General features: G+C 42.7%; 1 protein-coding gene across 1 annotated transcript in view; it reads right to left on the bottom strand.

Annotated features, from left to right (window-relative positions):
• NALCN (sodium leak channel, non-selective) overlaps nt 1–25,986 on the bottom strand; it is a 1,129,711-nt gene that overhangs the window by 399,827 nt on the left and 703,898 nt on the right. The window contains exon 19 of the mRNA XM_033948885.1: nt 2,110–2,211. Within this exon, the coding sequence (XP_033804776.1) occupies nt 2,110–2,211 (102 nt within the window). The remainder of the gene's footprint in view (nt 1–2,109; nt 2,212–25,986) is intronic.

Below are 25,986 nucleotides of genomic sequence, written 5' to 3'. Positions count from 1 at the left end.
ATAAAACAAAAGAAAGAAGAATAAATAACAGAAGATAATGAAAAACCTAACTCCATCTGACCACAAAGTAAATTTCAATCAGAGGCTGCCTAGTTAGCAGAAATAAGGCAAAGTCTGTAAACCCCAACTTAATCCTGATTTCTGCTTTTGAACTATCCATGCTTAATGTGACCATACATCTCGTTTTCAATGGGACCGTCCTGTTTTCAGATCCCCTGTCCCGTTGTCCCAATGCACAGCTTTGGGACGCCAAAATGTCCCGTTTTCAGAAACAGCATCCCGAAGCTGTGTGTGGGGACAATAGGACAGGGGATTGTGGATCCTAAAATCTCTCCCAACTTAACCGCCCACCGCCGCTGCAACTGCCGGAAGGGACTGGCCAGGCGCTGGCCCACAAGCCTTCTCCCCAACATTAATTCTGATGTCAGAGAGGAAGTTCAGGCAGCAATTGGCTGGCCTGGACCTTCTCTCTGATGTCAGAATTGACGTAGAAGGAAGGATTGTGGGCCAGCGCCTGGCCCTTCCTTTCTGGCAGTTGCAGCAGTGGCGGGCGGGAAACAGCAATGGGTGGTGGGCAGCGGCGGTGGACCAGAGTGGGGATTGTACGCAGAAGAAGGAGGTAGGCCAGGCTTCGGCACTGGAGGGAGGGAGGAATACAGGTAAGCTGGCTTTGGCGCGGCAGGGAGGTAGGGAGGCAGGCTAGCTGGCTGGCTGGCTTCAGGGGTGGGACAAAGGCTGTAAGGCAGTGAGGGGGACATAGGAAGGAGGGAGGGAAGAAGGAAGGAGAGAAAGAAGCAGAGAAAGGGGGGGGGTTGTAAGCAGAAGAAAGACTAGAGAAAGAAAGGCCTGGACCAAAGGGGAAAGACAACAAGCAGATTCAGGACTATGGGAGGTGTAGGCAGAGGGGGAGAGAGAGGGAGACCTGGAACAAAGGTACAAAGGAGAACTGACACTGGATCCGGGGAGGGTAACAGAGGGAAAAGAGAGAGAGAGAGAGAGAGTCCTGGACCCGATGGGGATGGGGTTGGATTGTGAAAGAAATGTTGGAAAAGAAAGATATATATATATTTATATATATTGGATGTACAGTCATAAGGAAGTGCAACCAGAGACTCATGAAATCACCAAACAATAAAGGTAGGAAAAATTATTTTATTTTCAAGTTAGTGATCAAAATGTGTCATTTTTGAGAATTTATATCTGCTGTCTATATTTTGCACTATATTTGTCTATTTTACTATAGTTACTGAGGTGACATTGCATATTTTAAAGTCATCTGCCTTGACATCTTTGAACAAAACCCCAAACTTGTAAATGATAACATTTTCTCTGCATACAGTGTGCTTTGTGGGGTTTTTTAATTTTATGGTTACCTTTATGAATTAAGATATTGTATGTACATGAAAAATGAATGGAAGAAATTGGGGTGGGGCTGGGGCAGGACTGGGGGCAAGGCTAGGGCAGGATTGGGGGTGGGACTGAAAATTAATAGATGTCCCGTTTTGACTTTTTTTTAGGCATCATTTATAGAATCATTCCCTAATTTAATTTTTTTTTCAATAAGAATTATTTATATATTATTATTTATTTTGAGCCAAATATTCAAAATTATTTACATGGCCAGGAGTGGCTCCTGGCCCTTTACATTGCCTGTCCAGGGCTAACCAGGCATTTTCAGTGGTACATAACTGGATAGTGCTGCTAGAAATGCCTGGTTAGTGCTTAAGCCAAAACTGACTATTTCGGGGAGTTGGCACTTAGCCAGTTAAATGCCAATATTTAGCACTTAACCAGATAAAATAACTGCATAAACAGGACTACATAAAACACAGTCCTCTCTTTATGCAGTTCTTCATAGTAAGTTAAGTGCTGAATATTATACTTATCTGGCTATATTTTAACCAGTTCCCTATATCTGGAAATTCAAAGCAAAAGACATAGCCCGGCACTGAATTTCTAGGTTTTACTCTACCGGCAAAACATCGATAGCTGCTGTCTGAAAATCAGGCTCTTGAATTTTTTATTTGGATTTTGCTCATACCTTTTACAGTTGCAGCTCAAGGTAAGTTAAATTGCAGGTAGACTCATTATTATCCAGAGCACATTTACCTTCGCTCTTGACGTATATGATGCTGCACACTAAGTATCGATCTTTCTTTGGCAGGTTGTCCCTCAAATGATCCACTCAGCATGCGTTGTCTTGTACAGGCCCTTAAAATGAATACATTGATAAGAATAAATACTCATGCATAAGCAGGTTTTCAGAACTGAATACTTGTTAATCAAGGCAAGGAAATTACCTACTGTTTTATGCATCAAGAAATCCACAGCACAAGTGTAGCTAGGTTTTGATGTCAGGGGAAACAGACTTTTTGTAAAATAGGCTTTAATGTGAACCAGAAAGGCTAGTTCACAGAGGCGCTATTTTAATCAAAATTCCTTGCACCTAGCTATACATCTGACCCACAGACAAACATACAATCTTAGAAGTTCAATAATTAATGTCTATGGCCCTGACGGCATTTGGACGACTTATCTTTTAGATCGTCCAAGTGCCGATTTAGGCCGCTTTTTAGATGTTTTTCTGTTTCAATTATGAGTCCCTTAGGCTTTATAAAATAGGCTCCCAGATCCAGTCCCAGCAGCACAAATTGCAGACACACACATTTACATCTGCTCCGACTGCCCCTTTTATTAAGCTGCACTAGAGTTTTTTAGCATGAGCCACCATGGTAAATGCTCTAATGCTCACAGAATTCCTATAATGGAAAAAAAGTTCTAAAGTGTCACCGTTTGACAAACTCTGAAGCGCATCAATTGTGAAATAAATAATATTAATGAATTTAATTGGAAGGCCTCAGTGCAGATTGATTAGTCAGACATTTAATACTTCAATCTGTGTACGAAACTATGCTCAGTACACCGCACCATCACAGTGCCTTTCTTTGTGCATTGAAAGTGAATAGTGCAAACACACTCAATAATAAATAGAAAAAATACAAAAGTAATGCGCAACACTGGAGCACTTACCTCTCTGGCCTGCACTAAAAAATCTCTAGCACAGCTTGATAAAGGGGGGGCACGGCAGGTATAAATATATGCATGTACTCTATGGATATAGTCACACATCTTATAAAACACACACATACATTGCAATTCTGCCCCTATTCCATCCAAACTACACCCCCAGGAGTACCTATGTGCAGCACTGCAGCATGCATATAAGTACTTACCATCTTCTCAGCACACTTTTGAATATACAGATACCACCATTTAGTTTTATAAAAAGCCTTTCTGAATGCAAAACAAAATTACACAAAGAAAAGTCTTTTAAAATTGCTCTCTTAGGGGGTAATTCTCTAAAAAGGATGTAAACATTTAAATGCAAATAGTGCACAAAAATGATTAAAATACCAAAATATATGCATATAGATGTCCATATTGGAGTATACACTACTCCATTATATGATACCTAAATGCAATGGTGTGTGATTTGAAAGTGAGTGCACATGGGGGAAGTCTGGACAGAACATGGGTAGGTTGCACACTCACATGGGTAAATTATAGACTCCTAAAATTTGCAACCATTTTTTAGCAATCTAGGCTCAAACATTTATACCAGCAACAAGGCTGAAATATACTTACTTTTCATTGTAAATTAGGCTCCAGATTAGAGTGACATGGGAACTGCCATCGTAGTAATACAGCAGTAATGGGAACAACCCCGCCCCAAAACCCCGGGAATGCTGCAGGATCAGTGGACCATTCCCAGTAGTGCTATGGGAACAGGAACCATTCTTGCAGCATTCATGCAATCCAGTCTCTCTTTATTCTATCACCTAGCAGTCCAGTCTTTCTCTCCTCCTCCCTCCCACTGCTTCTTATTGCCTGCTTTTAGGAGACAAGAATTTACATTTGGAGAATGAAGACAATAATGCAGCAAAAGATTTAAAATCATTCTTATCCTCTCTACACTATAAATTACTCAGATTTTAGAAAATGCATCAATATGGTCACCACTTAGATTTGCTTACCTTTACTTCAAAAACAGAGCAGTCACCTAATATTGACTATATCCATAACTCTTGGAAATCTATTTTCTGGTCCAATTATTTTAGATGCAATTTTCATTTAAATTGGTTACTGTCACAACATTTAACTAAACATAAATCTAATAAAAAGACTATGGGCTCCTTTTACGAAGGTGTACTAGCGGTTTTAGCACACGCTACAATGCCGCGCGCTAACCCCATGCTACACGGAAAATACTAACGCCAGCTCTATGGAGGCGTTAACGTCTAGCCTGTGCGCTAAAACCGCTAGGGCACCTTCGTAAAAGGAGCCCTAAGCTTAGAGGTCCAGTTAATCCAATAGACCTTTGGACACAATATGAATCACATAATAGTTCAATGTCTCTAACATCTTTTTAACTCTCACTGGGATAATCTAAGCAATTCGATCTTAGATAACATTGCCCCCCAAAATTCCAAATCAAAACAACTAGAAATTCTCATAACTGATATGATAAAGAATTACAAGAAATCAAACATCTGGTTAGAAAATTAGAAAGAGTTTGGCGTAAGGTCAATCACGTAAAAGACCATGATCAATGGAGACAGGAAGTTCACAATTATAAAAGGATGATTAAGGAAAAGCATAGACTCTTTTACTCTTTTAAAGTAGGGCATAATACGATCCTACCCAAATTGTTTTTTTCCCATCCCTACTTCTCCCTTTCTTCTCTAAAATATGTAACTTTCCCCCTCCCTCTCCCTCTTATCCACACGTTCATGTTAGTCAAATTATGTTTTAAATGTTCACTCACTACATTTTATATCTAAACTTTTATAAATCTTATTGTAAACCGGCCAGATACTTTGTGATGGTCGGTATATTAAAAAGTCAATAAACTTGAAACTTGAAACTTAACATCAAAGAATTATTTAAAGTGGTAAGTTCAATCTTTGATACTTCTTCCTTTCAATGAACAACTCAAGACACTCCTCTGATAGCCAATGAATTAGCTTTTTAATTTACCAAGTTTTCCAAGTTTATTCTATATTTGATATACCAACCATCAGCAAGTATCTGGTCAGTTTACAGAGTAAAATTACAATATTAATTACAATATTAAAATTAAAATATATAAAGAAAGGTCATTTACTAAATATTACATAATTGACGGACAAGACTTAGACTGATTTGATACATTTAGGTTGCGAAAATAAAATACATCGAAGTAAAAACAAATTAAAGGGACAGTGAAAAGGAGAGGAATGGAGACAGCAAGAGGGGGGTCACTTCTTAAAAGCGGTTTACTTTCATCATTGATCTGTGGAGGGGGGGAAGAAGTGTTCTTGTCTCAATTAGATATGTGTCCCGGAATAAGAATGTTTTGAGTTTGCTCTTAAATTTGTTGAGAGATTCTTCTGATCGAATGTCAGGTGGGAAAGAATTCCAAAGTGTGGGTTCTTTCAATCAAAATAAAAGTTAGGAAAAAGCCCCACTATATGCTTTAAATGTTTATTTGCAATGCCTTAGGCCAGTGGTCGGCAAACCATCGCGAGCTGCATGCAGCTCTTTAGCCACTTGAGTGCAGCTCTGCTAGAGAATGCGGCTTGTGCAGCCCAGCTTCTTCCTCCCTCCCTCCCTGAGTGCGGCTCTGCTAGAGAATGCGGCTTGTACGGCCCAGCTTCTCCCTCCCTCCCTCCTTTATGTGCCTCCCTCCAGCAGGTAGTTTTTTGGCCGGCTCCCTAAAACTCATTCAAAATAGCTGTCTCCCCTGCTGCAGTCGTCTGCGGGCTGTGTCGGCTCCCCATACGTGATCTGGCCCTGTCAGAAGCGTTCCTTCTGACATCATGACGTCAGAGAGAAGGCTTCTGAATCAGCTGTGAATCGCACGCGAGGAGCTGACGCCGCCCGTGGACGACTGCAGCAAGGGAGTCAGTAATTTTGGATCAGTTAGATTCTAACCAAGATGACCAAGGCTTAAACATCCTGACTTGAGTTGTAAGTAGAAAAAGTAATTTCCATGTGAGATGCTTTGGCAATTAGGGCTCCATCAGCACTAAGTTCTTCTTCACCCAAAGGGTGGTAGACACCTGGAATACGCTTCCAGAGGGTGTGATAGGACAGAGTACGATATTGGGGTTCAAGAAGGGATTGGATGATTTGCTGAAGAAAAAGGGGATAGAAGGGTATAGATAGAGGATTGCTATATAGGTCCTGGATCTGATGGGCCACCGCGTGAGCGGGCTGCTGGGCATGATGGACCTCTGGTCTGACCCAGCAGAGGCACTGCTTATGTTCTTATGTTATGTTCTTATGAGAGTAGTGATAATGGTTTTGGACTTGAATGGTACACCAGAAAGAGAAAGTGAGAAATGGTAGACATGGGGGAGGGGGGGGCAGGCAGGGGGAGAGATGTGGTGGGAGGCAGTTGGGAAGAGAAAGGGAGAGAAGTTGAATTTGGGGATGGAAGGGAGGTAGGGAGAAATTTTAGGCCTGTGGCCACTTCATTGTTCAGCCTCAAGGGAGGGAGGGAGGGAGGAAGAAAAACAGAAAAGAGAGGGAGCAAAATGTTGGACCATGGGTAAGATGACCATACGTCCCGTTTTGAACGGGACCGTCCCGTTTTTAGACCCCCCCCATCCCGTTGTCCTCACACACAGCTTGGGGACACCAAAATGTCTCGTTTTCAAGGACAGCGACCTGAAGCTGTGCGCGGGGACAAAGGGACAGGCGATCACTTCCTGTCCCTCCCTGCCACGCAAAAAAAAAAAGCCTTCCTCCAGCGCCCGATTTAAACCCCATCCCCCCGGTCCGCTGCCGCCACTGCTCTTCTTACCTCCCTGCTGCTGCTAATTGCCGCCCAGAAGTCTTCTTCCCGACGCCAGGCAGTGATTGGCTGGCCCGGAACGTCCTCTCCAACGTCAGAATTGACGTCGGGAAGAAGGCTTCTATACGGCGATTAGCAGCAACAGCAGCATGGAGGTAAGCAGAGCAGCAGCGGTGGCGGACCGGGAAGGGGGGAAGGAAGGAGGGAGGCTTTTTTTTTTTTGCGTGGCAGGGAGGGATGGAGGTAAGCAGGCAGGCTGGCTTCGAGGATGGGGGTGGGACAAAGTCTGGAAGAGAGTGAGGGGGATATGGGAAGGGGGCACTAAGGACATAGGAAGGGGCACTAAGGATATAGGAAGGAGGCACTGAGGGCACTAAGGACATAGGAAGGAGGCACTGAGGGCACTAAGGACATAGGAAGGAGGCATTGGAGGCACTAAGGACACAGGAAGGGGAACTAAGGACATAGGAAGGAGGCACTGGGGGCATTAAGGACATAGGAAGGAAGGAGGGAGGGAGGGAGGGAATAGAAAGGGACAATTGTTGGGCCTGAGTGCAGAAAGAAAGAAATGAAAAAAAAGGATACACAGTCAGATGGAAACGCAACCAGAGGCTCATGAAATCACCAGACAATAAAGGTAGAAAAAATGATTTTATTTTCAATTTAGTGATCAAAATATGTCAGTTTTGAGAATTTATATCTGCTGTCTATATTTTGCATTATGGCCCCCTTTTACTAAACCACAAAAGCGGTTTTTAGCGCAGGGAGTCTATGAGTATCGAGAGCAGCGCAGGGCATTCAGCACAGCTCCCTGCACTAAAAACCGCTATTGCGGTTTAGTAAAAAGGGAGGGGGTATATTTGTCTGTTTTTGTATAGTTGTTACTGAGGTGACATTGTATAAAGTCATCTGCCTTGACCTCTTTGAAAACCCGCAGAATATAAATGATAATTAACATTTTCACTGTGTACAGTGTGCTTTGTGTTTTTTAAAATTTTATTGTTGGTAAATCATTTTGACTTGGCCACGAAGGTAAGGGGGAGGGAGGGAGGGAAGAAGGAGCTGAAAGACATCTAGTAATCCTTGCAGGCTTGACTGTGCAGGGAATTATTTTTGTAAAATCATGTTTTGTTATGTGATTGGCATTATTTAGACTTTAATTTCTATGAATGAATAGAATGAAAATGATATAAAATTGCTTGCTTGTTTTTAAGTGCATGTGCTGAAGGGAAGTGGAGAGAGAATGGGCTGAGAATGCTGAAGGAAAATGGGGAAGAGAGAGTGGGGAGAAGATGCTGATTTATAAATTGACAATTGTAGAGAATATTGTTTCTTTTTATACTTTAATATAATTTCAGTATAAAACTATTGGAGGCTTATGTAGATGGGATTAGATGGTTTGCGGGGACAGGGACCGAGCTCGCAGGGATGGGATGGAGACAAACTTTTCCCCGTGTCATTCTCTAGGCTCTGCCATGAATCGATTTTGACTAAGTGTGGGCAAGCAGGGTGTCAGTCGGGTTGACGTAGCGGTCGTAGTGCAAGCGGGCGCAGACGCGGGGTATGGCTCTGAAAAGAAATCTTAATTGTTGTACTGCTGATCTTTGGCTTTTTTGACTAATGAGTTTGCCTACCACTGCCTTAGGCCCATAAAATTGCATAAATCATCTTTCTGCTTTGAGCAGGGAGCTGCAGGGAAGACAATTAAGGGCTCCTTTTATGAAGCTGTGTTAGTGGCTTTATCGCACACTCCTTTTTAGCGTGTGCTAACCACTGTGCTAGCCGAAAAACTACCATCTACTCAAGAGGAGGCGGTAGCGGCTAGCGTGGCCGGCAAATTAGCGTGCGCTATTACGCGTGTTAAACCGCTAACGCGGCTTCGTAAAAGGAGCCCTAAGAATGCAGGGATGGTGAGGGGACGGGAATGAAAAATGGCAGAACGCTGCCCACCTGACACCCCCGATCGCCAGCAGGAGGGTTTCCAACCCCTCCTGCTGTTAGGCCACCCACCCGACACCCCAGATCAACGGCAGGAGGGTGCCAAACCCTTCCTGCTGGAGGATCCCCCTCCGGACCACCCACGCTAACACTCCAGATGAACCACCTAACCTCCCCCCTACAACTAACCTCCCCCCAAATAATTTCTAATTGTTGGCCAGCTGGCCGGCAGGCCCGCCTCGTCGAAATAAGGTGGGCCCGCCCCTTCCCGGCCCATCCCTGCTAAGCCTAAGGCCTGATTGGCCCAGGCTCTAGGAGCAATCAGGCCTTAGGCTTATTGGGTCCATCCATTCCCACTAAGCCTAAGGCATGATTGGCCCAGGCTCTAGGCACCTGGGCCAATCAGACCTTAAGCTTAGTGGGGTTAGGCGGACCCGCTATGCCCAAGGCCTGATTGATCCAGACTTCTAGAGCCTGGGCCAATCAGGCCTTGGGTTTAGCAGGGATGGGCCGGGAAGGGGCAGGCCCACCTTATTTCGATGAGGCAGGCCTGCTGGCCGGCCAACAATTAAAGGTTAGTTGGGGTGGATGTTAGTTGTGGGGGAGAGGTTAGGGGGCTGATCGAGGGGTGTTAGCGTGGGGGGGGTCCGGAGGGAGGCATCCTCCAGTAGGAGGGGTTGGACACTCTCCTACCAGCGATCGGGGGTATGTGGTAGGCGGCGTTCCGGCAGGAGGGGTTGAGCACCCTCCTGCCGGTGATTGGGGGAGGGGGAACAGGCGGCCGCGGTCGCTATACTTATCGCAGCAGGGAGATCCCTTGTCACGATAAGTATAGCGGCTACGTCTACTTACAATGTAGGCCAGCATTTTTCTGGTCTACATTGTAAGTGTCTCTCCCTCTACTAGGGAGATGCGTAGGACCGCCTATGTTCGCCTAAGGGCCTTAGGCAAGCTTAGGCGGTCTAGGCTCCCGGAGGCGCCTTCAATATAGGCGGCCTGCCTGGGGGAGCATTTTTTTTAAAATAAACGTGCGTCCCAATTGGCTGATTAGACAGCTGTATGATGCTTACAGTTGCCTAAAATCGGACGCACTTTGCAGAATCAGGGCCTTAAGGCACAAGTTTTCCATAAAGAATCATTCTTTTTAATACCGAAGGCCTCAAAACAGTTGGTCCAAAATCTTGGCTCTTGCAGTTGATACTTTGATAGTTTTTCACTTTCTGCATGTTGCACTGCCAGAAGCAATTAAGTTTATAAATATTTTCTTAATTGCTTCTGATAATTTCAGGTTTCAGGTAATCCACATTTTGGATTTGTAGGTACTTACCTCATGCAAAGTTGTCATTCCTTAATAAGACATTAACTATTTTTTTCTGCGGCCTTCTAAAATGTGGCCCTGCAAAGGGTCTGAGTTGAGACCACTGGTATAAACAAAGCTTGGTTAACAGTCTCCCACAATTCATAATTCAGATAATGCTTCAATGCAGCATGAATTTTGGTCTGAATCTGCCAAGGCCTGCACTTCAGCAAGAAGATACCTGTGACACACATAGCTACGCAATCACCATTGAATTATGGATTTCTTGGGCAGAGATAAGGACTTTTGGTCAAGTTACTCTCAACTACTTTGGAGCCTGGGTTCAAACAGACTTTCCTGAATTCAAAGAATATGATGACATAAAATGGACATTCTTGTGTGTTCCCAGCAGCTAAGGATTCAGATTCTTATAGACAGGGAGATGTGACCTAGAAATCCATGATACTAGAGTGCCACCATTACATTACAGCATATTTGTTTTGCTTTCAGTGAATGTGGGAAAATTAGTTAGCTTAGCAGGGTTTATAAATGGTTTAATTTCCTGAAAGAAAAAGCCTTAAGCCATTACAAAGATGGACGTGGGAAAATCCACTGCTTATTTCTAGGATAAGCAGCATAAAATCTGTTTTCCTCTTTTGGGATCTGCCAGGTACAGTGGTGCCTCGCATAACGGACGCCTCGCACAGCGAACGCTGCGCACAACGAACTTTATGTCTTGATCCGTACAACGAACTTCGTTTCACACAACGAAGTCGCCCGAGCTGCATCCTTCCGCGCAGGCACTGCGCTTAACTGCCCTCTCTCCGCCTGGTTCCCTCTTGCCCCCCCCCGACTCCCCGACACGATCGGGGCAAAAAGGAGCCCAAGCCCTCTTGCCCCGCCGATTCCCCAACTCCCCACACAATATCGGGCCAGGAGGGAGCCCAAGTCCTCCTGGCCACGGCGACCCCCTAACCCCACCCTGCACTACATTACGGGCAGGAGGGATCCCAGGCCCTCCTGCCCTCGACGCAAACCCCCCCTCCCCCCAACGACCGCCCCCCCCAAGAACCTCCGACCGCCCCCCCAGCCGACCCGCGACCCCCCTGGCCGACCCCCACGACATCCCCAACCCCCTTCCCCGTACCTTTCTGTAGTTGGCCGGACAGACGGGAGCCAAACCCGCCTGTCCGGCAGGCAGCCAACGACGGAATGAGGCCGGATTGGCCCATCCGTCCCAAAGCTCCGCCTACTGGTGGGGCCTAAGGCGCCTGGGCCAATCAGAATAGGCCCGGGAGCCTTAGGTCCCTCCTGGGGGCGGGGCCTGAGGCACATGGGCCCAACCCGACCATGTGCCTCAGGCCCTGCCCCCAGGAGGGACCTAAGGCTCCCGGGCCTATTCTGATTGGCCCAGGCGCCTTAGGCCCCACCAGTAGGCGGAGCTTTGGGACGGATGGGCCAATCCGGCCTCATTCCGTCGATGGCTGCCTGCCGGACAGGCGGGTTTGGCTCCCGTCTGTCCGGCCAACTACAGAAAGGTACGGGGAAGGGGGTTGGGGGTGTCGTGGGGGTCGGTCAGGGGGGTCGCGGGTCGGCTGGGGGGGCGGTCGGAGGTTCTTGGGGGGGGGCGGTCGTTGGGGGGAGGGGGGGTTTGCGTCGAGGGCAGGAGGGCCTGGGATCCCTCCTGCCCGTAATGTAGTGCAGGGTGGGGTTAGGTGGTCGCCGTGGCCAGGAGGACTTGGGCTCCCTCCTGGCCCGATATTGTCGGGGAGTTGGGGAATCGGCGGGGCAAGAGGGCTTGGGCTCCCTTTTGCCCCGATCGTGTCGGGGAGTCGGGGGGGCAAGAGGGCTTGAGCTCCCTTTTGCCCCGATCGTGTCGGGGAGTCGGGGGGGCAAGAGGGCTTGAGCTCCCTCTTGCCCCGATCGTGTCGGGGAGTCGGGGGGGCAAGAGGGCTTGAGCTCCCTCTTGCCCCGATCGTGTTGGGGAGTCGGGGGGGGCAAGAGGGCTTGAGCTCCCTCTTGCCCCGATCGTGTCGGGGAGTCGGGGGGGCAAGAGGGCTTGAGCTCCCTCTTGCCCCGATCGTGTCGGGGAGTCGGGGGGGGGGGGGGCAAGAGGGCTTGGGCTCCCTCTTGCCCCGATCGTGTCGGGGAGTCGGGGGGGCAAGAGGGCTTGAGCTCCCTCTTGCCCCGATCGTGTCGGGGGTGCCAGGGACCACACGGAGTCACCCACCGTACCACCCGATTCGGGTAAGCGCAGGTATCGGTGGGTGGCTTATTTGCGGGGGGGTGCCTTATTTTACATTTTTTTCTAAAAAGGGGGGGCTGTCTTATTTGATGGCCCTGCCTTATCATCGGGGAAACACGGTAGAAAAAAAAAAAAAAATGAACAGTTAAGTCCCAGTTTTTGCCGCTGAGACTCTGCCCTCTCACTGTAAAATTAGACTCTACTTAGTCTGTCTTTAAATTTAAAAAATGTGTGTTGTTTTAAAAAACAATTATGTTTTTAGATGTATCTAAATAAAAATAATAACCAAAAATTTATCTTTTTTTATGTCATCTTAGCATATTTTATGCTACAGAACGAATTATTTTTTTTAACATGTATTGTTATGGGAAAACGCGTTTCACACAACGAACGTTTCACATAACAAACTTGCTCCTGGAACGGATTAAGTTCGTTGTGTGAGGCACCACTGTATTTGTAACCTGGATTGGCCACTGTTGAAAACAGGATACTGGGCTTGATGGACCTTTGATCTGTTCCAGGATAGCAACACTTTGTTCTTATCCCCTCCACCAGGTTTAGGCTACAGGAAGAAAATAATTTAATACCATAATGCTGATCCTTCCACTATAGTGACCCATAGTAGTATAATGGGTACACCTCTTGTCAAAATGATTGACAGCTGTCAGAGATAAGGATCAACCAATCAGCGTTCACTTCTGAGTTAAGCCCTGCCCACACCACACCCCACCTGCCCATTGCCCCACCCCACTCTCCACCCATGCCCCACCCCTCCCATAGGAATGAATGGTGGTAGCCCCGCCCATGCCCCACCCCTGTCCATGGCCCCGCCCCTCATGCACCACCACTACCCATGGCCCTGCCCCTTCATGTCCCGCCCCGGAAATACACTTTCTGATGACATCACCGGAAATGGGAATGAATGCCCTACTGGAAGTGCACATTCTGATGACATAGGCGGAAATAGGGCAAATGAAGCGTCAGAAATGCGCTTTTCTGACCACGTAGGCGGAAATAGGGGAAACAGACTTAGTCAAAACCCTCCTGGAAATGATGTGGCCAGAAAAAGAAGTGTCTTTATTTTAACAGTTTTTAGTTAAAGACAGGGTTTAAGAGCTCATGGATAGAGCAGATCACAAAACAAAAGACATTCACAAAATCTTTCCTGTTTTTAAAACAGACCAGGGGCAGAAACAATTGAGAAAAGATTACATTTATTTATTTTTTTTCTTTTCTGGCTTTAACATACTTTCAGTAGGAATTCTGAGCTAATGGTTAATGGGGCCAGATCCCCTATTATCATGGTAACAGCTGATAAGCCCCTTGCAGCCCCCCTAATAAAGCCAAGGGGGGGAGAGGTGGAGGTGTGTTTAAACATGTCCTGGCCCCCTACTGTTGTCTTAACAATCTGAAAAAAACAAAAACAGCTGTCACCTAACAGGGGTCTGTTAAAAAGGCAGAGTTTTAAGACCTATTTTTTTATTTTTATTTAGAGCTAAGCTGTCAGAGCTGAATGGAACATGAAAGAATCTTTATTGAAGCAAATTTATTATGATCCATATGCGGCAGGAAGCTATGGAGGCATTAACCCTCTACTTCAAGCGGCTAAAAAGAGCGATATTACAGTCCGGAGAAAAGATGTAGTGGACTGGGTCACCGGTCAAAACGCATACAATTTACACAGACCGGCTAGAATCCATTTTAAAAGAAATAAAACAATGGTGTCAGAAGTTGACAGACAGTGGCAAAGTGACTTAGTCGACATGTCAGCCTTTGCCCGTTATAACAACAGTTACAAATACATCTTAACGGTAATAGATATCCTGTCAAAATATGCATAGGTCGTGAGTTTAAAAACAAAAACCGGTCACAAAGTTACCAAAGCCTTTGAAACAATATTTAATTTAGGGCGTACACCTGAAAAACTTCAAACAGACAAGGGTAAAGAATTTTTAAATAAGTCTGAAAAATTTATTAAAACAAAAAGGTGTTAGCCATTTTGTGATCCATAATGATGTTAAAGCAGCTGTAGTGGAAAGATTTAACAGGACTTGAAAATCCAAAATGTGGAAATATTTTACATCCCATTCCAGCAGATAGTAGAGCGTTGACCCATGTCAGCATGTTGGCTTTGAAGTGGATTGGGACAGTTTTCATGACATTTGGGGGGCAGTAAGAGTTATTATATTTGTTGTAGTATTTGTTAAAGGATTGCCAGTGGTTCCAACTTAGGTCAGTTCTGGACCCTGGATCAGAATTGGATATGTTTGTGTCATGGAGGATTGGAAAGAACCCATGGGGATTGGTAGGGGCAGTTATTGATGATCTTAATTTTTGTATCTTGAAATTGAAGAAGTCTGCTAGGGTGCTGGCTGTTAGAGTGGATTCCTCCTGGGTGTTAGTGAGTGTCTCGAGGTTGTAGAGGTTGTTGACCAGGTTGAAAAGGTTTCTACTGTTGTTTGTAACGTTTCCTATTTTTTGGGCGTAGAAATTTTTTTGTTTTTCCTTGGAGAGGTTTTTGTAGATTTTTACTTTTGATCTCAACATAACCATGTGCTCCTGAGTACCAGATTTAGTCCATAATCTTTCTGACTTTCTTAGGTCTCTCTTTAGCAGTAGTAGCTCAGAATCAAACCATTCCTCTAGATTTGTGCTTTTAATTCTGCGGATTTTTAAGGGGGCAATTTTGTTTAGAATGTTAGTGCTGTCTTTAGTCCAGGAGGACATGAATTGATCTGTTTCTGCATTCTGTATAGTGATATTTACATAGTGGGACCAGAATTCTATTGGGTCGATCTTACCTCTGGAAGTGTGGGTTTTATTAATTCTTGTTTTATTTTATGAGCCCCTTAGTGTCTTTATACAATGGCTTTAACTACATCTGGAAATATTCAGGCCTTTTAGCTACAAAAAAAGAATTTCAGAATTCATAACATAAAAATGTATATTTGTAACAATACTGCATAGTAGACCTCCTCCTTTACAAAGCTGCACTAGTGTTTTTAGCGCCGGCCATCGCAGTATCAGCTCGGACGCTCATAGGAATCGGATCTGTTACTGCAGCAGCCAGTGATAAAAACGCTAGAGTAGCTTTGTAAAGGAGGGGGGAGAATGAAAGAACAAGGATTTTAAAACATATGTTATAATCCTATACCTTATTTCTGGCCTAGCATCGACTTTGGGATCCTTCTTGCTCCAGGTTATTCAGACTGGCCATCTCTAAGGGAGTTCCTTTTTCTTCTTCCTCCTTTTCCTCTCTACTTGACCCAGGAAAATTTTCAAGCTTGTTCCCTAGCCACTTGTGCCTAAGCTTCTCCCTTTATTTCTTATTGGTGCTTGACATTTCTACTTTTTTACATTGTGGAAATTAAGAACCATAAAAAAATATTTTGGTCCTTTATCGTTCAGACTATTGGTGCAGGCATTAGTTTTATCTATTTTAGACTATTGTAACATCATCTATTTAGGAGCACCCAATATAATCTAAGGAAATTAAGGATAATTCAGAATACAGCTGTTCGATTGATTTTTGGTTTATAAAAGAGCAACCATATTAGTCCATATTATCGTTTACTTCATTGGCTGCCTTTGGAGGCATGAGTATTATTCAAATTTTCCTGTATCTGCTTTAAGCTGATATAGGATTGTCTCCAGCTTACATTTTTCCTCATTTTGTGTTGCATAGACCATCAAGAGAAACTAGAAACTTCTACTTATTTTCTTATCCAAAAATTAATGGGTGTAGATATAAAACCTATGTTATCCTATTGCAGTTCGATAAGTTTATTACTTAGTGAGTTTTATTATTGAAATTCTACTTTACAAATATTTGTATTTTTTACTGTATTATTGTATTTCGCTGATTATCCAGCTCTTTTTAGTGTAAAACGTCTAGAACGTTTGGTTATGGCGGTAAAAAAGAATAAAGTTATTATTATTACAACATTCCCCACAGTGCATTGTGTACCTGCCTCAGGGCTTCCACTGCCAATAGGAATCAAAAAGTCACTTTTCACCCTTCCCCCTCTAGGAAATGGGACAATAAACAATTTTCCTCTTTAACTAGGCTGGTTTCTTGCTTTTCCAGGTACGGATATTTATAATTCTTTAACTTATGGACTGATCCTTGCATGGGAAACAACTACTCTCTTTAGGGAATTTAAAAATAATTACTACTCTTTCTGGAAACACCTGATTTCCCCTTGGGTCTCATGGAACACAGGAACTGAATACTGCACCCTCCCCCTCTTCATTTGGGGAGATCTCCTTGAAGAACATAAGAATTGCCACTGCTGGGTCCGACCAGTGGTCCATCATGCCCAGCAGTCTGCTCCTGCGGCAGCTCTTAGGTCAAAGACTAGTGCCCTAAATGAGTCTAGCTTTACCTGCGTACGTTCTGGTTCAGCAGGAACTTGTCTAACTTTGTCTTGAAAATCCCTGGAGGGTGTTTTCCCCTATAACAGCCTCCAGAAGAGCGTTCTAGTTTTCTATCTCTCTCTGGATGAAGAAGAACTTCCTTACATTTGTACAGAATCTATCCCCTTTTAATTTTAGAAAGTGCCCTCTCGTTCTCTCTACCTTGGACAGGGTGAAAAACCTGTCTTTATCTACTAAGTCTGTTCCCTTCATTATCATATTTGTATACTTTGCATCTCATTGTTAATTTACTTGTTTACTAATTCCTAGAAGGTACAAAACTATGGGCTCCTTTTACGAAGCCGCATTAGTGGTTTAGCGCACGTAATAGTGCGTGCTAATTTGCTGGCCGCACTAGCCACTACTGCCTCCTCTTGAGCGGGCAGTAGTTTTTAGGCTAGCGCAGGGGTTAACGTGCACTAAAAAGGTACATGCGATAAAGCCGCTAATGCGGCTTCGTAAAAGGAGCCCTATAAATTTAAAGAAGTATTTTTTGGCTATGATCCTATCTCCAGTTCAAATATATAAATAAAGCTCTTGGGTTTCTATCGCATTATAAACAATAAAATTACAATATATTGCTTTGCTACCTTCTGATCACTCATCCATTTCCATGTCCTGCCTCCCCCCACCGAATACCTAGAAGATCGAACTTCGTTCAGAGGGTGAATGAGCTACAGGGGGAGGTGGGAGCAGTAGCTGCAGTAATAGTGGCTTAGCAACCTTAAGTTCTGTTTTTCCCTGCAGCCTGTTGTATGGTTAAGTTTCTTTATAAATGTCTGACCAATGGACTGCAGGGGGAGGTGGGGAACAGTAACTATAGTCCTGCTTTTTCCTGCAGCCTATTAAGCTTGCATTAAGTTCAGCAGTGTTCTCCATATCTCTTCCCTCAGCCTCTCACAGAGAAAGTGCCTTAGCAACTTTCTGTCCTGCTTTTTCCTGCAGCATATGGGCTGGCTAAACTTCAGTAGCAATGTCTGACCAATGGGCTGGTGGGGGAGGTGGGAGCAGTAGCTATAGAAACAATGCCTTTAAGATTGTTTTTTTGTTTTTTTTTAGCAATGTCTGACCAATGGGCTGCAGGGGGAGGCGGGAGCAGTAGCTACAGAAACAGTGCCTTGGCAACTTTCAGTCTTGCTTTTTTCCTATAGCCTATTGGCTGACTAAGCTTTTAAATTTCATTAGGAATATCTGACTAATGGGATGCAAGGGGAGGTGGATACATTGGAAAAATCCCCAAATGAATTTTGCCAAACTCCAGATCACTTTCTCGTACCCTAAAACCCTAAATTCACTCTATTTCATGAAAATCCTTAGAGCCATTTTCAAGATTAAACTTACCTACCTACATACAAACATACAATTATTGCTCATTTTATAGCATAGGCTATTGTCATCTTTTGTTTCTTCCTGACAAGAGGAGGAAGATTCTGTCTTTGAAAGCTAGTCAAAAAATGTATTAAATTAGTCCAATAAAAATGTATTTTCTTATTATCTTTCTCTCTCTTTGTTATATTTTTATTTATTACCTTTACAGTGGACTAACACAGCAACCACACTACAATAATGCATAAACTCTATCTATTCAAAAATAAACTTTTCCTCTGGCAAGTTTTTAATATATATGCATTTAGATATACAAAGTCTTCAAAGCATTTAGATATACAAAGTACCTTAATAACTATGGTATTTTGTGTGTCTAAGTGTTTTGAAAATGAGCCCCTTTATATATTGACACAAGCGGCCTCTTTTACAAAGCCACGCTAGCGGCAACAGCCCCGAAGCCCTTTAAATCTCTATGGGCTTCGGGGCCATTAGCGCAGAGCAACCACTAGCGCGGCTTTGTAAAGGAGGCCGAAAGTGTTGGTTGATTTCTTTTATATAGGTGGAATGACAAAATGATTAAGAAACTGGTTGAGGTCTGGACTTGTAATAGCTGTGCATATAAGAGGTCTAATAACCATTTAGTTATGTTTCTGATATCCTCCCCACCCACACTGATATTCAATATTCAAACATTTGTATGGTAACCATGTTTTAACCTACCCTGTTTATTATATTACATTTGACTTGTTCAAGTTTCTTTTTTCCTTTTTTTATGTTTAAGGATTTAAAGACAACCATGAAAGACTCTAGTATATATTTTGAATCATACCACAAACAAGCCCCTTATGTTTTCTACTGTAGAAAAGTTGCTATTGGGTGTAAAAGAGATATCCAATTGGCTACTAGTAATAGAGTTCTTTCCTTCTAATTAGTTTCCCAGGATCTGTGTGTTGTTATCCACAAAAAGGCTTTCACTAACTTTTGACTTTAGGCCAAACACAATTTGCGCTTGGCAGGGTGCACAGTCTAGACAGTTAATGGTCTGTATCCACTGTAACACTGAATCAGTGCTTTATTTGTCATAGAACAATCAAAGGTACCTATAATTCATAGAGCTAACAGTAGAAGAAATAAAAGTAATCTTTGATCCTGTTAACGTAGAGGATCTATGATAACAATACATTTTAAACTTCTCTCTCTCTCACACACACTTTATACTATTTAAATAATATTCCAAATGTAAGATGGTATATGATTATGTTTTATTTTAATATACTAGTATTTCTTATAATTATCTTTAATTGGATATTCAAAGAAAATAGTCATTTGAAAGTTGCTCTTGAATAAACTAACCTAAAATACGCCTGCAACTCTAAATACTTCAATATGATTGTAAGGGAATCTATTGGTTACTGTCAGTTCCCCTTAAGAATAATCCCTCAGAGTGTCAGAGTCATAGCCCACCCAAGGGGGAAGTGACACAGGAAGGGTGGAGACAGGATGGCACAGCTAGGTTAAGCAGGCACAGAGGCCAGCAACAATGGCCAACTGCATTTGTATCCACCACCTACACATGAACTTCAACTGCTACAATCAGGTAGGCCAAGTTCAACTTGGAATCTTGCAACTTTGGATTTTGACCCAAGTAACTGCTAGAAACTACATTGGTAACTCTGGGGAAGTAGGCCAGTGACAAGTAAAGTGACAAGTAAACTGTATATTACCCCCACGGAGTAACAGGATTGAACAGTCAAATTAAACAAACATGCTTTCAGTTTATATCTAAAAGGAATATATTTTGACTACTTTAGACAATTTTCTGTTGATATGCATGCTTTTCATCTTTGCATTACTCTACTGCAGGGGTGTCAAAGTCCCTCCTCGAGGGCCGGAATCCAGTCGGGTTTTCTGGATTTCCCCAATGAATATGCATTGAAAGCAGTGCATGCAAATAGATCTCATGCAGATTCATTGGGGAAATCCTGAAAACCCGACTGGATTCTGGCCCTCGAGGACCGACTTTGACACCTGTGCTCTACTGGGTCACAGATAAGCTAGATAAGGACACAATCACCCATAGGGAATTCCCTTGAGCTGTGTCCCTATTTAGCTGGAGGCAGAATGGGGTGGGGCCAGGCTTCCTCTTTTTTTCAAAGAGGAAATCTGGCAACCCTAACACAGGGAATGTAAATCATGTTTATCTTTTATTAACAGTGGATAGGAATTCCAGTAAAAGGATAATACTCAGCTAATTATTCAAAATTCAGGTGGTACACAGATATTTTGCATCACAGAACAAATTAGCACCATCAGGAGCATAATTACAGCAGGTAGATAATAATAATGGTCCGCAGGAGTTGTAGAAGACAGGCATTGAGGAGAGATCTTCAATTCTCTGTCCTGCACCTGGGATATCTGGAGCAAGACAGATCACAGAAAGCAGTTCTGCAGTCCCAAGATCATGCACATGCTGCTGCTGTTGCTACTACTACTACTATTTAACATATTTATAGAGCTGATAGACATATTCAGCATGTACATCAACACATTTAAGAGAAGGTTCATGCTTATATTTCCCCAATTTGTATTCATTTTTAATGTGATGTACACCGCTTTGACAGTTTTTAAAGTGGCATATCAAATTTTAATAAACTTTGAAACTTTAGTAGAGCTTACAATCTAATTAACAGACAAGAGGACAAGTAGGGACTGAGGGAGTTTCTTGTGTGCTTAGGGTGAGGGGGTTAGCAAAGAGGTAAGCTGTTAGTCTGGATGGAACTTGACCTACTGTGTGGTTCAGAGAGCTTTAAATGAAGCAGAAGAGTCACTAACAGCAGGCAGAGCAGATGTGCATGCCACAAACCCTACTCTTGCTGTGAACTGGAATTAGGCTGCAGAAGCAAGGAAAATCCAGAGAGATGGGAGAGAAAGAGTTGCAAAAACAGAAAGGCAATGAATGATGTCTATGAGAAGCAAAGGAATTGCTAGGTATTTAGAAGCTCCACCAAAGATATTAAATTACTAAATCACAGTCCTTTCCTCTCTCAAAAATGATGCTATAAAAACACATAATTGTACATCACACATTATTAAGAGCGCCACAGCTTCCCTTCACCACTGTATACATTACAAAGTAATAAAAAGTCCTACTAAAACTACATTAACAAGCCTGCCATACCATAATAGTACTATCTGCCAAGACTTATACAGCACCAGGCCTATCAATGAAAAGACCAAGTGCTGGAGAAATGGTGCTTCAACCTACTTCAGCTCCTTTGTAGTTGGATCTGGAGGGGGTTTTCTGCCTCAAGCCGCAGTTAGCTTCACGCTGAGATCTTTGGGCTTCCAGTCAGATATTAGTTGGACTGATCCTCTATCCCCCAGATTGCGACACATGGTATAAGAAAATGTGGATGTGAATTTGCAGTTGGCACCCGGAGTCCCGCATTAGGACTGCTATTGATGCCTAACAAAACTGCGTTCCAGCTCCTGACCAAGTCAAGGAAGTGAGCAGGTGTTAAGGGCCCAGAACCCTGAGCTCGACTAGGAATACACCTGCCAGCCGCAGACCTAAACGTCTGCCCCTCTCTCTAAGCAGGCAAAGCAGTCCCTTTAAATTGCACAAAAAAAATCTGTGAACAAACTGAAAAACACCGCAAAACACACTGCCATACCACAAAGTTCTAGGCGGTTCACAAAAAAAAGAACTGAACAATCAGTCAAGATACAATGCTGGAGAAATACAGGCAATGGAAAAGAAAGAAATAATGAGCAGATCAGAGACACCTTCATGCTCACTTGCAGAAGGAAGAACTAAAAGGGGAGGGGGGTAACAGAGACCGTGGAGAAGGAGGAGGAGTCGAAAAGCTGTGATTGACATCTTCTGTAGTATGTTCATGAGCACAGATGAATAACTCTATGGTACAGCATACCATTCCTATTGCACTGGAAATTTAGTTGTAAGTCCAGCTCCCACTCCATAGAGCTAGCACTAGACTATCGCCTAAGCAAATACTCTTACACTGGAGTTCCGTAAGGAACTCAACAGATGAGTTGGTATAGACTGAATTGTATCCCATTGAAAAAATTTTTTATTTGTGTTTCTTTTCTTCTTTTTTTTAATATTCTTTATTCATTTTTTAAATTTACAATAAGTGCAACAGCATATAACATCAATTTATATTTAAATACATCACTTAATAGCCTATTAAAATTTCATTCAGATCCCATAACCCTCCCTCCCTCATATACAATGACTTTCATCAAACATAAGAAGACATAATAACCCCCTCTCCACATTATTTGAACTCATAAGAAAACCAAAATACCCCCCACCCTTCTCTCCCCACCCTGGATATGCATATTTAAGGGGAAAAATGATATTAATTCATTACAATATTTTGTTAATGGTTCCCAAATATCCTGAAATTTCCTAAAATTTCCCTGTTCTATGGCAATTACTCTTTCCATTTTAAATATATGATATAGGGAGTTCCACCAAAAGCTATAATTCAATCGATCCCAATTTTTCCAATTTCTCATGATCTGTTGTATGGCAACCCCTATCATTAGTAATAACTTATTATTTGAAGATAATTGGCTCTTGGCCCTCATTGATGTGCCAAATAATACAGTATCATAAGTTAATGCAACTGGATTTTCCAGCAAATTATTTATTTACCCCCAAATTAACTTCCAAAAAGGAAGAATCAATAGACAATAGAATAGTAAATGATCTAATGTTCCAGCTTCAAGATGACAGTGCCAGCATCTATTAGATTTAGAGCTATCTAACTTCTGTACACAAACTGGGGTCCAAAAAGCTCTATACAACAGAAAAAAACAAGTTTGTCTCATAGACGCAGACACTGTACATCTCATCCTCCAAGCTCAAATTTGTGGCCATTGAGACACAGTAATTTGGTGCTTAATCTCAATGCTTCAAATGTCTCTTAGACCTGTTTTTGGTTTCTTATTTAAAAATCCAGATATTAATTTATACCACTGGGTGGTCTGGTGTTCCAGGAAGTCCACCTGAAATAATAAGAACGGCAGACTATACTGACTACTACGATTTTTCCATTCAGGGAACCCTACCTGAATGGCCTGCTTCAACTGCAACCAATTATAATTTTGTGATTTATTAAGACCAAATTTGTGTTGCAATTGTGAAAATTCAAGCAGCTTACCATCAGAAATAACATCATCCAGGGTACGTATACCCGCCTTCATCCAATATTTCCAGATGATTTTAAATCCGCCAATTTGAATCTTGGAGTTCAGCCACATGGTTTGATAAGTTGATTTATTAATTGGAATAGGTGTTAAATTATTCACACATTTTAATGTTTTCCATATATCAACTAGTATTCTATTGTCCTTGTATAACCTGTGCATCTTGATACTTAACACATGACTCAATCTCAATGGTAGTTTCATAGAAATAGGAACTTCTTCCTAATTTCAAATAGCAGCCTCATTCACAATCTTCTCAGACCCTCAGCGTCACCACTCAGAACTCAACGTATCATTGTTCTGAGCTTTACGTGGCAAATCGTCACTGGATCTATTTATTTTATGTTATTTTTTAAAGAGCTTAATTTATAATTTTAAATAGTATTCAATAACTTTAAATCATTTTTCACTAGTCTTGAAATAATGTACTTAGCTTTATATGCTGTTCTTCATTTAGTAAGTGTCTATTGTGAATGATTGTGAATGAGGCTGCTATTTGAAATTAGGAAGAAGTTCCTATTTCTATGAAACTAGCATTTATGAGGTAGCCGTTTGATATATTTTTCATACTACACACTTGATTCAATCTCAATGGTGACATGAGTTGCCATTCCAACCTTAATCAATCTGGGAGATGTTCCATGAGCTCTGGGAGGATCCAATACATTACCCTGATGCATAATATAGGATTGATAGTACCTATAAAAATTAGGAAAATTTACCCCACCCTCTATAATTGATCTTTGTAAAGATACTAAAGCAATTCTTGCAATTTTACCCTGCCAAATAAATTTTGTCAGCATACTATTCAGTTTTTTATAAAAGAATCTCGGAAAAAGAACTGGCATCATACCCATTTGGTAACAAACCACAGGCAGAATCATCATCTTTATCGTTTGAACTCTCCCCCACCAAGAAAGATGTAACAGGTTCCATTGTTCACACATTACCTTCTGTAATAAAGATTTTTCATTTATTTTCATTGTTTCTTCCAGCGTATTTTTAATCCAAATTCCTAAATATTTCATGCCCCCTTCCTTCCAAAGAAAGGGGAATGAATCAAATAAACCTTTTGTACAGTGTACATTAAGCGGAAGAACCTCCAATTTACTCCAATTTATCTTATATCTGAAAAATTTCCCAAATTTCTCTATCAAATCCAGTAAATGTGGAATAGTAGTTTTAGGATTCCTCAGATGAAGTAGAATATCATCTGCATACGCAGATACTTTGTATTCCTGACCTGCATAAGGAATACCCTGTATCTCCTCTGCCTGCTGAATAGCTAATAACAAGGGTTCCAATACAATATTAAAAAGCAAAGGAGATAACAAACATCCTTATCTAACTCCCCATTTCAGAGAAAAAACATTCTGAGAAATTATTATTAATATACAGTCTGGCAGAAGGGAAGCTGTACAAGGTTTGAATCATTTGAATAAATCCTGAACCAATACCAAACCATTCAATTACTTGATACATAAATGTCCATTCTACCCGATCAAAGGCCTTCTCTGCATCCAAAGATACTGAGAAAGCTGGATCATTCATATCTTTTGATAAATTCAACATATGAAAAGCCAATCTGGTGTTATTAGAAGAATGTCTCCGAGCAACGAACCCTGTTTGGTGCATACCAATGATATAAGGGAGAGACTTGGCCAAGCGTAAAGCCAATAGTTTAGCCAAAAGTTTTCCATTTACATTAATTAAAGAAATAGGCCTGTAATTTGAAACCAACATGGGATCTTTATTTGGCTTTAGCAAAACTAAAGTTAAAGATTCTGCCATAGTACCTGCAATACAACCCTTAGTTAGTTGAACCTGATATAAATTTAACAGATGTGGTAATAGGGTATTTTGAAATGATTTATAAAACTCTACAGTGAAACCATCACCACCTGGAGTGGATCCAACTCTAACTGTTCCTTTTCTTCTAACCATGCTCCCCTCCTTAATACTTAACTTATACCTATTATCTTTACCCTTTCCCATAGGTCAGTGGTCGGCAAACTGTGGCTCGCGAGCCGCATGCGGCTCTTTAGCAACTTGAGTGCGGCTCATCTAGAGCAGGGGTGCCCAACCTGCTTCCCTTCCCTTCTCACTGCCCTCCCCCAAGCCACCAGCATTGGGGAACAGGCCGCCACCGCCGCCATCGGAGAATAGGCTGCCACCGCCGCCATCAGGGAGCAGGCTGGCGCCAAGTTCTTAGCTCTCACTACTTATCTTCCCCGTAAAGAGGACGATGAAGTACAAGGCCAACCAACTCTCGCCACCCGACTTCAATTCTGACGTCGGAAAGGAAGTTCTGGGCCAGCCAATCGTTACCCTGCGGTGGTGGCAGCATGTTCCTCAATGGCAGTGGCTTGAGGGAGGGCAGAGAGAAAGAAAGAAATGGGGGGACAGGGAGACAGAAAGAAAGAAGGGAGATGTGAGACAGACAGAAAGGGGGCATGGAGATAGAAAGACAGACATACAGAAAGAAAGGGGGCATGGATAGAGAAAGAAAGAAGGGAGAAAGGGGACATAGAGAGAGAAAGAAAGAAGGGGGCAGGGTGAAAGAAAAAGTTGGGGGAGGGAATGAGGTCTGGAGGAGAGGAAGCATACAGGAGGCTGAAAGAAGGGAAGAAATATTGGATGCACAATCAGAAGAATAAACTGCAACTAGAGACTGATGAAATTACCAGACAA

Source organism: Geotrypetes seraphini, chromosome 6 (genome assembly GCF_902459505.1).
Source record: "Geotrypetes seraphini chromosome 6, aGeoSer1.1, whole genome shotgun sequence".
Classification (NCBI taxonomy): domain Eukaryota; kingdom Metazoa; phylum Chordata; class Amphibia; order Gymnophiona; family Dermophiidae; genus Geotrypetes; species Geotrypetes seraphini.
This window is presented reverse-complemented; position numbering and strand designations above follow the sequence as displayed.